This window comes from Girardinichthys multiradiatus, chromosome 10, assembly GCF_021462225.1.
Source record: "Girardinichthys multiradiatus isolate DD_20200921_A chromosome 10, DD_fGirMul_XY1, whole genome shotgun sequence".
Taxonomy (NCBI): Eukaryota; Metazoa; Chordata; class Actinopteri; order Cyprinodontiformes; family Goodeidae; genus Girardinichthys; species Girardinichthys multiradiatus.
In genome coordinates this window covers 2,540,658-2,555,155 of record NC_061803.1, presented here as the reverse complement: position 1 = coordinate 2,555,155, position 14,498 = coordinate 2,540,658, and the positions used below count along the sequence as shown (strand labels likewise).

Below are 14,498 nucleotides of genomic sequence, written 5' to 3'. Positions count from 1 at the left end.
TCACCACCTAATGCTAACCGTTAGTGATATGTTTATCTTCCCCATCCACTCTACCAAACTAACAAACAAAGTAAAGGGTTAAGGGATCATTTTAGGTCACAGACCATTTCATATATATATATTTATTATAATATTTTAACATTTTTCATGGTTGTTTGTTATTTATTTATTATTCATATATTTTAAAATAAAGTAATATATTTTTCAATTAAATCGCACCTAATCACATTTCACTGATACGAATTTTTTGGTTTTAATATCGCATTAAAAATATATATATGTTTTCGTTTCACTGTCTGAAGCCCTCAACCAATCACAATGCACGTAGAGACGTTTGCCCTATTACGCTCAAGCTCCCCAGGAATACTTCCTGGTTTAGGAGCGCACGTTTTCTGCTCGCTGCTCTTTAATTTCCTTCCATTAATAACGCGGTAACATTTACATTAAAAGAGGTAAAATGTAGTTTTCTCTGTTATGTGTTTTAAAAAGTTAAACATGAGATTTTAATTCCTGTTCGTCGGTTTGCTAACATTCAGTCTTTGTTTGCACGAATCAGCTGATGGCAAAGGACAAGTCTTTGAAACCAAATCACCCCAAGGGGAAGAAATCCAGCGCTAATGTAGCAGAAGAACCCCTGGAAACTAAAATCAAAAAGAAAAGGAAACACGTGGAAGTAGAGGTGGGTAGAAGTAAATTCCTTAAATGTTTCCACTTTTTTTCACATTTCAACCACAGACGTTAATGTGTTTTATTGGGATTTTTCTGTGATGGATCAACACAAAGTGGTGCAAACTCTGAAAACGACAAATGATAACAGGTTTTCCCAAATCAGTTGTGGCGTTCGTTTGTGTTTAGTCCCCTTTACATTGATACCTAAAGATAAAATCCAGCGCAAACGGTTGCCTTCTGAAATTACCTAATTATTAAATAGAGTTCAATCCTTTATCCAAAAATGGAAAGAGCACAACTGCAAACTTAGCAAGACCAGAGGTGTCCAAATGGCGGCCCTTGGAATAATTTTTGTTTAGGCCCCAACCGCAGGTCAAGAAATTTGGCTCTCCAGCAAATTTCGCAGATGCAGACGGGTGAGCTTTTCACTGACAAATGTATATCTTCTTAAATGGAGAGAGCATATTTTATCAATCATGTTTTTGTCATCATTTTAATATCATAGTAAGTAAAGTCAAACATCCAGCTAGTTTTTACTCAAAACAAACCCATTAGAGGGGCGTTTCGGATGAACTTCTCGTCTTTGTTGCTGGAAACTGACAAAATAGAAAACATTCAACCCAAACAGCTAGGAAACTCTTTTATTAAGGCCAACGGCTCAGACCCTTCCCCAAACCTACTGCAATTTTTCCTTTCTGCTGTGTTTCATTAAGATATCGCATGTTTAATTTCTTGAGAGAGTAAAAAGAAAAGATTCACAATAAGATTATTGAGTGCTTTTATTGTAAAAACTATTCTGCCGCCAGAGTACTTTGCACATGGCGATTTAGGCCCTCGGGGCAGACAAACTGACATCCCAGGCAAAGTGAAGCAGCCCCATGGTAACTCTGAAGGAGCTGCAGAAATCCACAGCTCAGGTGGGAGAAACTGTTAGCAGGTCAACTATTAGCTAAAAATCTGGCTTCTATAGAAGAACAAAAGGCAACAAAAAGGAAAACGTGTTGAAAGACAGGTTGTAGTTGACACAAGCCTTGTAAGGGGACACCGAGAAGAACGTGCTCTGGTCAGATTTTGTCCGGCATGCAAAACCCCGTGCGGGTGGAAAATTAACCCTGCTTGCCATACATCCCCAGAGTGAGACACGGTGGTGGCAGCATCATGCTGGTTGTTGGTCTCATGTAAAATCCCTGACAAATACATTACTGTTTGTAGCTGAAACATGATCAAATGTGGAAAGAATATGAAAACCTTTGCAAATACATATTGGTCTCGGTATAAGCTCTTCTGTTTATGGATTTTCTTCAGGAAGCCCCAGTACAGATTCCCTGTGTTACAAACCCAGATGAGGAAACAAGTAAAAAGGGCAAGAAGCCCAAAAAGAACAAGGCGACAAAAGAAGTCTGCTTAGAGGTGAGGACATAAATTGCTAAAACTGTTCTTTTTAACATGCTTCCTTGATGTTTTGTGTTTATTTTCAATCACTGGGAGGTTTCAGTGAGTTCAGAACACAATAAGATGCCATCAACTGTTGTGATCTGATTTTTACCTGGAAACTGAGTTTCATGTAAAAGACAAATAGTTTTTACAGCAGTTAAGCTCCTTGCTGCCCTATTGTCCATTAAAGTGTCCTTAATGTCATGGCACAAGCTGTTTTCTTGTGTGATCTGTGTCAGGACAGTTTGTGGGAGGCTGTTTGAGCTTGAATTAGTGGCTTGGCTTGATGCGTCACATGTTGCATGGTGACATGTTGGTGCGGCTGGTACATAAATGCCTCTTTCTGAAGCTGACCTGAGCTGCTTGGAACTGCGGCTTCTCTCCTGGAGGAAAAGCCTGAGCTTTTTACGGAAAGTCTCCCCAAGAAAGCCGTAGATGAGCGGGTTCAGGCAGCTGTTGGAGAAAGCTGCGAGCCGGACAGCGTGGCCCGTCAGAGGGTAAATCTCCCACAGCGTGCCACTCTCTGCGTCTGCCCTCAGCAGGTGAACGCTTATAAAAACGTTCACCGGGAGCCAGCAGATGAAGAAGACCAACACGGCGGCAGATATCATGCGCAGGGCTCTCTGCCTGCGAGGCTTTTGCTGCGGGGTGCATTGCTCCCTCTGGCTGCGCCGGAGCACCTGCGCTATCCTCCAGTAACACACACCCAGGATGCAGAAAGGCACCAGGAAGCCCAGCATCACCTCAAGCCACTGAATCTGGCTCACGTTGGCGAAGCAGAAATTGAGCTCACCTGAATGCTGCACTTGAGTCACAGCGAAAGGTAGCAGGGTGAGCAAGGATGAAAACACCCAGATGAGGCAGCAGCTGAGGCGTGCGTGGACCAAGCTAGTGCCGGTGATGCGGGTCAGCGCGATGAATCGGTCAAAGCTCATCCAGGTCAAGAAGAAGACGCTGCTGTACAGGTTGACCTGCTGGAAAAGGTTCATGAAGGTGCAGAGGCTGGCGTTGTCATAGTAGCCCTTCTTCAGGTTAAACACCTCAATCAAAGAGTCGGCCACCAGAATCAGGTCCGCAACTGCCAGGTTCACAAAGTAAAGGTCTGGGGCCGTCAGGCGGCCCTTGTGGTCCAGGTTGACCACGATGATCAGGATGTTCCCAAGGAGACCAACAGGAAACAGGACTATGGTGTAAAATCCAGAGAGGAATATGTTAAGATAAAGCTCTGAGGAGGTCTGCAGAACATCGGTGGTCACCTGGGTGTCATTTGAGTTCACTGCGAGGTTTTGTCCAGCTGTGGTTCTTTGGTCCCTGAACATGGTTGTGTCCATATCACACTTTCCTTTTCAGCTTCAGAACCTTCCTGCTACCTTTGCATTTCATTTAGTTTTAAATTGATGTTGAGGTGTGAGGGGGGCTCCGTCTCCCCGTCTGAGCAGCTGATTGTGGTTTTAGCTGTGGAACAGAGGAGAAGGACTTTAATACCTTGACAAGGATTCATACAGTGCATTGAATAAGTATTCAAACCCATTTAACATTTCCACATGTTGTCACATTACAACACAAACTATGATGTATTTTGTATTAGTCCTGCATTCCTCTAATCGGGCCTTTATGGAAGAGTGGCAAGAAGGAGACACAGCAGCATGGAAGAAGATGTTCTGCTCAGATGCGCTGTTTAAAAACTATATGTGTGACAGAAGGCTAACATTGCACATCACCCTGATCAGGCAAATTCCCTGACATGGTGGAGGCAGCATCATACTGTGGGGATGTTTTTTTCTTCAGCAGAGTTGAAGGGAAGATGTTAGAGACAGCAGAAGATCCAGACTAGGGTGGAGGTTCTCCTTCCAAGAGAACCGTGACACCTAAACGTACAGCCAGACATACAATGGGGATGGTTTAGATCTAAGCAGATTCATGTGTTAAAATGGCCTAGTTAAAGTCCAGACCTAAATCTAATTGAGAATCTGTTTTGACGCTTGAATGCAGATGTTCACAGAGGCCCTACATCCAAACTGACTCAGCTTGAACAATTTTGTAAAGAAGAATACGAATAAATTGCAGCCATTAGTTGTACAAAGCTGGTAGAAACATACTGAAAAAACCTGTCAACAACAGATAAAATGGGATGGTTTAGATCAAAGCATGTTCACCTGGCCTAGTCCAAGTCCAGCCTTAAACCCTGTTCTGAATCTTTGGCAAGACTTGGACATTTAATGTTCACAGATGCTTCTGATCCAATGCAACTGAGCCTGAGCTGTTTGTCAGAAGAATGCAAACAGACGCCACTCTACTTTTTCTTCTACTCGCAGTTAAGTTCTACTTTGTGTTGGTCCAAAGATGCTGAGTTTGTTGTTGTAAGGAGACTCCATATGGAAAAGTTCTTGTGGTTTGAATGCTTTTTTTAAAGCACGGTATGAGAAAAACTACATTGCATCCGGAACGATTCCCACCACTGCACATTTTCCACATTTAGTTATGTTCCAGCTTTATTCCAAATGAAATCCAATTAATCTCATTCCACAAACTTCTACACACAGTAGTCCCTGGGCTCCTCCAAACAATGACGCCTGGCATTCACACCAACAAGTTCAATGTTCTTCTCGTCAGACCAGAGAACTTTGATCTCATGGTCTGAGAGACCTTCAGGCGCCTTTTGGTAAACTCCAGACGGGCTGCCATGAGCCTTTTATTAAGAAGTGGCTTTCATCTGGTTACTCTACCATACAGGCCTGATTGGTGGATTGCAGCAGAAAAGGTTGTCCTTCTGGAAGGTTCTCCTTTCTCCACAGAGGAACGCTGGAGCTCTCACAGTGACTACGGGGTTCTTGGTCACCCTTCTCCACTGATCACTCGGTTTAGACAGTTGGCCAGCTCTAGGAAGAGTCCTGGTTCCAAACCTGTTCAATGTATGAAAAATGGAGGCCACTGTTCTCATCGGGACCTTCAAAGCAGCACAAATGTTTCTGTATCCTTCCCCAGATTTGTGCCTGAAGACAATCCTGTCTTGGAGGTCTACAGACAATTCCTTTGACTTGGTGTTTGCGCTCTGGGATCAGCTGTGGGATCTTCTATAGACTGCTGGGTCCTTTCCTAATCCTGTCCAATTAGCTAAAATGACCTCATGTGGACTCCAATTAAGCTGTAGAAACATCTCAAGAATGATCAGTGGAAACAGTATTTAGTTCAACACACGCGAAGGCTGTGAATACTCAATCTCAAACAAACTTCTGTCACATTGTCACGATGGGGTATTGCATGGAGAAAATAGATTCATATGATACCATTTGAAATAAGGATGTAACATAACTAAATGTGGGAAAAGTGCACTGCAATTCCCACCGTTGGGTCGAACAGATTATGTCTACATGTTGATCCGTCTGGAAGGATCGGCAGATATCTCATGTGTATAACAGAGTCTAATGGTCCAGAATTTTAAAGACAAATCAGTAACTCCAGATTACATGACCTGAGTCCAACTTGTGATTCTTCCAGCGGCTAATCCCGGTTTCTTCCTGGGTTTTTATATTTTTTTTTAACACATATAATGCGACTTTGCTACAGAAAGTAATCAGCGTTTAAAAAATCAGGCCAAACCTACCTTTGAGTCGGTCCTGATGATGATGATCTCTGTCACGTTGTGGTGACAGTATAAGTTGAAGTTTGAGAAAATGAAGTCAAATGTCGACGTGCCACCCTCCAACATGCGATGCAGGCACCACATCAGTCACATGATTTCAGACGACGTGAAACTAAAATGTCTCTCCAAGTCGGTGGTTACTAATAACTCGCTAATATTGTGTCCAGTTGGGACGTTTGACAACTCTCTGGTGGCACTCTGAAGTGAAACTTCCTTTTAAATGTTGTAGGATGTCAGAAAATGTAAATACGGGAGTTTGGGTTTTAGCAAAGACCTGCTGGAGGCATATTTACGGAAAACAAGATGAAGGACATGAGGATCCTCTCACCTCATATTTTTTTTAACATAGTGGGTTATTTCTGCTTTTTTGAGTCCAGTGCTACATTAAACCTGTAATTCATCACATTTTATGTTTTCTTTAGAATATCTTATCCAGATAAAGCCCTGAAGTCAGCTGTTGATACAGAAATTAGGTCCAGGTATGATTATTCAATGTGCTACCAGCATCTTATATCACCGGTCTGCTTTTAGCCTTTTTACTGGTCTCCAGTTTACACTAGTCTGTCACCATAGTGGTAATATGTCATCCATGCTTGGCAGTTATTCCTAAAACAGGCGGCTTGCAAATGATCTGGAAAAGAAACAGGTATAAGGACTTAGCATGGTCGCTGAGGCTGCCGGCCTTTAACTCAAAATGACTAAATGTTTCCAAGGTGGCGGAGAGCTGCAGAGATTCTTCCTGGCAAACGGAGCCAGTTTCTCAGAAATGAACACTTTTCAAAGGCTTCTTATTTAAGTGTTGTCTTCTGTTGTCCCCTACATGGCGGTGTCCGTAACGCACTTTTCCTTTCTGCAGGCGTCCCGTATCTTTTGGTTACAGCAAGTCTTAAATCATCAGATAATAAGTAAAGTATTCATACCCGTCAACTCTTTCACATTTTGTCAAATAACAACCACAATCTTTAATGTGTTTTGGGAGATTTTATGTGATGAACCAGTAGTGCATACTTGAAAAGTTGATAAATGGTTTTAAGGTTATTTCATAAATTAAAATCTGAAAAGTGTGGCATGCATTTGTATCCAACCCCTTTAATCTAAAACACTTAAATTAAATCTAGTGCAACCAGTTATCTTCAGATGTAATTGAATCCGAGTCTAAATTCAGCTGTTCTGTTTCTGCCCTCAGAGGTTTCTTAGAGAACATCAGAGAACAAACAGTACTAGGAAGACCAAGGAACACAACAGACAGGTCAGGGAGAACATTGTGGAGAAAGTTAAAGCAGGTTTAGATACTAAGTTCTAGTCACTTCTATTCCCTTCTGCTTTTAATTTAGGCTCCCAACTTATCTGTTCTCTAAAAAACAAAAATTACAAGAGTCAAAGCAACATAACCTGGAAATGCATAATTTATTTACTTCAATAAAAATTATATAGCAAAAATATCTTTGTATACAGCTTTCTTAACGTCCATTAAATGGAAAGGGGAAATACACATTTAGAAATATTATATACAACTTGGACCAGTTAGCAGAATCAAGGTCTACTAAGGATTAAAGAAAATGGTTTCTGTCACACCGTTCCTACAACACACAGTCTTTAATGAGAGGCTGCCCCCTCCCCCACATGTTACTGCACATTGCCACTCAGCTGGCTGAAAGAAGGCCTTGGTTTTGCTTACACAGAGATGAATTCAGCTGTTTGGAAACAGAAGCCACCTAACAGTCTGATTGTGGTAAAGCTGCATCTCTTAAGCTAGCAGACTGCAGGCTGGCTACCGGAGCGGATAGCCCAACTAATCAACCAGCTAATATCAGCTTGTTCCTTAGAGCAGAGCAGGTAAAAGGGGTAATAAACTCCTGAGTTTAATGGCTGTTAAATCTAAACTTAATATCAAAATCAAAATAGCAATAAATAATTGCAAATGTAACAATCTATATGTTGAGTATTTTAGCAGCAGGAGGTGTAATTGTTGCTTTACTTTTTTTATTTTTTTTATTTTATTGTAAGTAGAGTGAAACTGGTGTTTTTACTCAGATATCACACTGAGAGACCAGACCTCATGCCGGACCATGCTTTGTTCTGTCGTCTCGAACCGAGGACATTTCCATTTATGACTCTATGTCCTGCAGAGTGTCTGTGATCTCGATGTGTGGAGATATGATGTTTCTGTTTGGCTGTGCACGCCTGGGCCTCCGACAGCAGTCCCTCAGCTGCCTCATCACCCCATGGAGACTCTCTCGACTCGGCCTGTGCAGCAGGAGCACGAGCATCAGACTGAAGCTGCTGCCGGAGAACAGCACGCACTCGGCCACAGTCAGAAAGGCTCGTTCCATACGGTTCTCCTTCCTGTCTGGGTCGAGCAGAGTTCCTCTCACCAACACCACGCTGTAGAACAGCTGGCAGACAAACATAAACACTGTAACGGTCAGAAAGACGGGGCCTTCCTCAGAGCCGGACAGGAAGCGTCCTTTAGATTTCCACTGCCGAACACAGCCACTTATCAGAAGTCCGAGTTGGAGCATGTAGGGACCCAGAAAAGCCAAAGACATCTTTGCAGCTGCATATGAAACACCAGCTTGGACTGGGTCCATAACACAGTTCTTCTCCTCCTCCTGCTGACCTCGAAGTCCGGCCAGCAGCAGGGATATTAGAGCAGATGTCAAAATCACCAGCGCCGCACATACCGTCGACTTCCTTAGTGGGGCGTTTGATGGCGGATCCAGAGTGAGGACGAATGCCATGAGTACTAGGATCAGCAAGCCGCACAGAGAGGCCACATTGACTGTGAAGGAGAGGGCTGCGCAGCCCAAATCCGCGCCCGGCATATAATTAGGTCTGTAGACCACAATATGGAGAGACAGAAGCAGGAGCAGAAGCTGGAAGCCACAGAAGACCCAGAGGAGGCAGTCAAGCCAGGCCAGGCGTCTCTGAGCTCTGTAGGTCTGGATGAAGCTGTAGAAGACAAAGCAGCCGGCGCCGAAGCCCAGGGCAGCAAAGAAACTATAGACGTAGTTTGCTCTGGAGGTTAAGTCATTGGCTGCTGTGATGTCAAAGACAAAGTTTGAGGAAGTTCCTGAGCCAGATGTGAGGGCAGTGGTTGGGCTGAAGGTGGGACTGGAGAGAGATTGAAAAGCCGTGCTGGTCTGGGAGGAGTTTGTGGTTGAATCAGACTAGAAGTGAACAAAGTCAGAAATTAGCATGAACTTCTACTGTTTGACAAGAGCTTCCTCCTACCGTACAGAGGAAAAAAAACAAAGTAAGCTGTAATGTATCATTAGGCCCATGATTCATCAGACATGGTAGAAATGTTCTACAGGAACACTTTCACCACACATTTACCTCCAAAATTCTGCTAAAAATTATAAGCCAGATTCTGCTGTCTGGATGAGAGTCTTACTTCGAACCAAACTGAATCCTCCCTGACCCCTTCCCTTTCAGGAATTATCTGATCCGCAACATGTTTCCTCTCACCATGTTTGCTCTCCGCGTCTTCTCGTCCGTTTGGTGTCTCCAGTAGCTAGAAAAGCCTGTTTAACTCGTGGCTCTGAAAATGATGGTGTCATGGAAGCAGCAGCTTCTGGTGAGCAGTTTTTAGACTTCTGTGGGCAGTACCACGCTAGCATACTTTTAGAATGACTCCGTGGCCATGTGATCAAAATTATCCCCCTCCCTTCTGCTTTTTCATCATCACAGCGGAAAGCTGTAAAATCAGAGAGTATACTGCCTCCCTTGTCCAACTTTCCCTCAGATACAGAACAGTCTTTGCTTTCAGTAAGTCTTCTGCAGAGAATCAGGTTTCCTGCAGTTTGATTTTATGTGCAAAAAGTTTTGTTCAGCGGGTGGCTATTTTTAGCAAGTGTTTAGATGCTGTGCTAAAGGTTGTGGAGCAGCAGGCAGGAAACAACCCTCTGAGCTACAGCACAACAGGAAATGATTCAGACCTGAAAGGGTTGTTTGCCATTCTGCTTTGGAATGACAAAATGTCAGTTTTTATTTATTTATTTTTGCCAGGGTGAAAAAAAAGAAAACTAGGAAACTTGTCAGTTTTGTGAGTCCATGTGAGTTACAGAGCATGCAAAGTTTTCACAGCCGCAGTGTGAATAGTTCATCTGTGGCTAAATTACATTATTTCAACCTTTTTGTGTAGTAAGTGTCCTAATAGGAAGCAGAAACATGTTCAGGAGAAATTCTAAAAATAAAAAGCATGAATATTTGAATAAATGCATATGTTTTTTATGCATTTAGATATAATGTTTTACAGTTTTAAATTACTGTTAATCACAAGCAACCACAACATCTATAATCAAGATGATTTCTAACCAAGCGATTAAGATCTTGGACAGCCTGCTAGATCCCATCACTGCCATGTTCTCAAAAAGTTGAATTTGAGGAATTTTGTAAATTTTATAACATCTTTTAATCTTTATTTTTAAATGTCAACTTGAGTGGTGTTTTGGCCCATTTTACGTATACAGGTTCATTAACTCATGGAGCATCTAGTAATGGTTCATTTATGTATGTTTCTATTGGACCTTTGGGACTGTTCAAGGGCAGAGGACATGGAGCTCCCTTCCTGCAGAACTAAACCTGGACTCCCGACTGGCATCAGTTAAAGCTGAAGCCAAATTTCTCTTCTTGATGATATTTGTTGGTCAGTTTTGTTCGAACGGGCTTTAATACAAGATTTGTGTTTTGATTTGTTTTATATAACCTAAAGTCTCCTCTTAACAGTTGTTCTAGAGATGTGTCTGCTGCTAGAACTCTGTGTGGCATTGACCTGTTCTCTAATCTGAGCTGCTGATAACCTGCGATTTCTGAGGCTGGTGACTCGGATGAACTTATTGTCCGCAGCAGAGGTGACTCTTGGTCTTCCTTTCCTGGGGCGGTCTTCATGTGAGCCAGTTTCTTTGTAACGCTCGATGGTTTTTGCGACTGCACTTGGGGACACTTTCAAAGTTTTCCCAATTGTTCGGACTGACTGACCTTAATTTCTTAAAGTAATGATGGCCACTTGTTTTTCTTAACTTAGCTGCTATTTTCTTGCCATAATACAAATTCTAACAGTCTATTCAGTAGGACTATCAGCTGTGTACTGTATCCACCTCCTTCATAACACAACTGATGGTCACAACCCCATTTATAAGACTTGAAATCCCACTTATTAAACCTGACAGGGCACACCTGTGAAGTGAAAACCATTTCAGGTGACTACCTCTTGAAGCTCATCAACAGAATACCAAGAGTGTGTGGAGCAGTAATCAAAGCAAAAGGTGGCTACTTTGAAGAACCTAGAATATAAGACATATTTTCAGTTGTTTCACACTTTTTTGTTCAGTATATAATTCCACATGTGTTCATTCATAGTTTTGATGCCTTCAGTGTGAAGCTACAATATTCATAGTCATGAAAATAAAGAAAACTCTTTGAATGAGAAGGTGTGTCCAAACTTTTGGTCTGTACTATATATCTAATATTTATCTATTGTCTTTACTTTAAAACATAGACTCAAGCAAAATGTTATAGTTTCTCAGTCGTTTTGCACAGAATGTGACACCTTCTTGCCATCTGCTCCTTAACATGTAACACAACTATAACAATGTGCTATTGGTAGCTTAATTAGTGGAGCTACCTGCTCAGGTGGAGCCTGAAGCTGCTTGGATTACAAACATGTTGCCCATATATTGCCCTAACTTTGGTTTTACCTCAGTATGAGTGATTAATTTAGATTTCAAACCATAATTGTCTGTGTTTTTAACAACCAAAAATATTTCCAAAGATCCGTGTTTGTTTTTCTGTGAGTGACATAAGTTTATTTGTCATCTTTCACCCAGCTGACTGGTAATCCACAGTTAAGGTGTTTCAAATTTCCCTATAAACTTTACGATTCTGAATTGTTTAAAAGAAATTAGTAAAACATATAAGGTCTCAGAATGATTAACATTGGATCACATTTATAACTTCCATGGCAGCTTCCACATCCAGCCAGCTGTCCTGAGGGGACACAGAAGCCAGAGGGAGAAGGAGACCAAGACAGTGCCTTGACCCCTGAAGAGAAACGGGTCCTGGAAAGGAAGCTGAAGAAGATACTGAACAAGGAGAAAAAGAAGCAGCTGAAAACAGAAGGACGGACCAAGCTGAAAACTCAAGAATCTGGACCAAGCGCACCTAATCAGGCCTTGGAGTACCTTACTTGGTAAAGACATGTTAGTCAATGCTGAAGGATATCAGAAGAAAACACTTCAAATGCATTATGTCGATATGTATGAAATTGAATTGTTTAGGATGAGTTTTGTGTGTGTGCATGTATGTATGTGAATGTATATATATATATATATATATATATATATATATACTCTGCTCAAAAAAATAAAGGGAAGACTTAAACAACACAATATAACTCCAAGTAAATCAAACTTCTGTGAAATCAAACTGTCCACTTAGGAAGCAACACTGATTGACAATCAATTTCACATCTTGTTGTTCAAATGGAAAAGACAACAGGAGGAAATCTTTGGTGATTATCAAGACACTCAATAAAGGAGTAGTTCTGCAGGTGGGGACCTCAGACCACTTCTCAGTACCGATGCTTTCTGGCTGATGTTTTGGTCACTTTTGAATGTTGGTGGTGCTTTCAGACTCGTGGTAGCATGAGACGGACTCTACAACCCACACAAGTGGCTCAGGTAGTGCAGCTCATCCAGGATGGCACATCAATGCCAGCTGTGGCAAGAAGGTTTGCTGTGTCTGTCAGCGTAGTGTCCAGAACCTGGAGGCGCTACCAGGAGACAGACCAGTATACCAGGAGACGTGGAGGAGGCCGTAGGAGGGCAACAACCCAGCAGCAGGACCGCTACCTCCACCTTTGTGCAAGGAGGAACAGGAGGAGCACTGCCAGAGCCCTGCCGAGCCCGTGCTCATCAGAGGTAGCCTGACTGCCATTAGGTACCGAGATGAGATCCTCAGACCCCTTGTGAGACCATATGCTGGTGCGGTTGGCTCTGGGTTCCTCCTAATGCAGGACAATGCTAGACCTCATGTGGCTGGAGTGTGTCAGCAGTTCCTGCAAGATGAAGACATTGAAGCTATGGACTGGCCCGCCCGTTCCCCAGACCTGAATCCGATTGAGCACATCTGGGACATCATGTCTCGCTCCATCCACCAACGTCACGTTGCACCACAGACTGTCCAGGAGTTGGTGGATGCTTTAGTCCAGGTCCGGGAGGAGATCCCTCAGGAGACCATCCACCGTCTCATCAGGAGCATCTCCAGGTGTTGTAGGGAGGTCATACAGACACATGGAGGTCACACACAAAACTGAGCCTCATTTTGACTTGTTTTAAGGACATTACATCAAAGTTGGATCAGCCTCTAGTGTGTTTTTCAACTTTAATTTTGTGTGTGACTCCAAATCCAGGCCTCCATTGGTTCATAAATTTGATTTCCATTGATGATTTTTGTCTGATTTTGTTGTCAGTACATTCAACTTTGTACAGAACAAAGTATTCAATGAGAATATTTCATTCATTCAGATCTAGGATGTGTTATTTGAGGGTTCCCTTTATTTTTTTGAGCAGTGTTATGCCCATGTATATATCGATATAAATAAACAATATGTTAGAATATCAGAAATCGGTCTTGAAAAAAACCTGAGAAACCCGCTCTGTTTTTTTTCATTGCAGCTGGGCAGAGAAGCGGTCAGCATGGAAGTTCCAGAAGAGCAGGCAGACGTGGTTATTGCAGAACATGTATGACTCTGAAAAGGTAAACAAATAAACCTGCATCCTCAGTTGATCATCTCTGGAGTTTCTCAGCTGAGGTTTGGACTAACAAAGGTGTCTACCTCAGCATCCTGCTTGGCTCAGGAAATGAACTCATTCCTAAATTCCCCTTGAAAACATTTGAATAATTTATATATTAAGAGATTATGCAACTTTAAAAAAATAATTAATCCAAGTGTTGGAAAATGTTTCTATATTTTAGCCAAGTAACACTTTTATCAATTATAAGTGCATGTAAACTAACCAAGACAGTAAGATAAAGGAAAGTTGTTCTTTTTCTATAGATCCCAGATGAAACATTTGTGGTGCTGCTTCAGTATCTGGAGGGGCTGTGGGGAAAAGCAAAGGAAACATCAGTCCTAAAGGCCTTAATGCTGGTAGAAGAGTCTGGAAAGGCACCAAAGGACATAGCTGTCCAGCAGAGGGCGCAGAGGGCCAGAGAAGTGATCCAGCTCTTCTCCTGACCCATGGGAACTACTGGACTTGATAAAATAATACAGGAAGAGACTGAACGAAAAACCTCATCTCTTTCTTGGAACTGTTGCCTGTGATTAATTTCTTTAAAGGCCCACATGTTTCTCTTTACTACTAGAATCCACATAGAGTACACTTCCTCATGTTTACCACATCCCGAATCTCAAATAAATAATTTTCCCAACAGATGATTACAGTTTTCCCATGTTGAATATCTTTATGATCATCAGGAGGAGGATTAGCTCAGAAAACAGTGGAGGGAGAAGTTGTCAGGAAAGCTTATGGTTGAGATGTTGGTCCAAGTCAACCAGTTGAGTCAAACCGACACGATGACACTGGAAAACATGCTGTGTTATATTAACTCACATGAATGCAACCCAAACCATTAGCATACATGATTATGTACTTCTCATCCTGCTGGGTATGGGGTCTCCTCTGGTATATGCTGCAGATCTACAGTTCAGGTCAGAGGTTTACATACACTCATCATGGGCAGGAAT

At 42.2% G+C, this 14,498-nt stretch overlaps 3 protein-coding genes across 3 annotated transcripts; 1 reads left to right on the top strand and 2 right to left on the bottom strand.

Annotated features, from left to right (window-relative positions):
* The first annotated feature begins 309 nt into the window (after window positions 1-309).
* LOC124874997 (uncharacterized protein C7orf50 homolog) lies at window positions 310-14,189 on the top strand. The gene is made up of 6 exons (XM_047376723.1): window positions 310-452; window positions 557-679; window positions 1,975-2,079; window positions 11,716-11,939; window positions 13,426-13,507; window positions 13,809-14,189. The coding sequence occupies exons 2-6, from the start codon at window positions 560-562 to the stop codon at window positions 13,986-13,988; spliced, it is 711 nt and encodes a 236-aa protein (XP_047232679.1). The 5' UTR covers window positions 310-452; window positions 557-559; the 3' UTR covers window positions 13,989-14,189.
* LOC124874995 (G-protein coupled estrogen receptor 1-like) lies at window positions 2,122-3,705 on the bottom strand. Its single transcript, XM_047376721.1, has one exon. The coding sequence runs from the start codon at window positions 3,432-3,434 to the stop codon at window positions 2,148-2,150; it is 1,287 nt and encodes a 428-aa protein (XP_047232677.1). The 5' UTR covers window positions 3,435-3,705; the 3' UTR covers window positions 2,122-2,147.
* On the bottom strand, window positions 7,135-10,005 carry LOC124874996. Its single transcript, XM_047376722.1, has 2 exons — window positions 9,218-10,005; window positions 7,135-8,916 (listed from the first exon to the last, which is right to left on the bottom strand). Exons 1-2 carry the CDS (start codon window positions 9,218-9,220, stop codon window positions 7,855-7,857), a joined length of 1,065 nt encoding a protein of 354 aa, XP_047232678.1. The 5' UTR covers window positions 9,221-10,005; the 3' UTR covers window positions 7,135-7,854.
* Window positions 14,190-14,498: the final 309 nt, after the last annotated feature.

Excerpts from the sequence above, each read along its gene's own strand:
- LOC124874997 (XM_047376723.1), top strand. The coding sequence starts at position 560 with ATGGCAAAGGACAAGTCTTTGAAACCAAATCACCCCAAGGGGAAGAAA. Across the intron at positions 2,080-11,715 it reads CAAAAGAAGTCTGCTTAGAG|CTTCCACATCCAGCCAGCTG; the intron begins GTGAGGACATAA and ends CTTCCATGGCAG. Across the intron at positions 11,940-13,425 it reads GCCTTGGAGTACCTTACTTG|CTGGGCAGAGAAGCGGTCAG; the intron begins GTAAAGACATGT and ends TTTTCATTGCAG.
- LOC124874995 (XM_047376721.1), bottom strand. The coding sequence starts at position 3,434 with ATGGACACAACCATGTTCAGGGACCAAAGAACCACAGCTGGACAAAAC.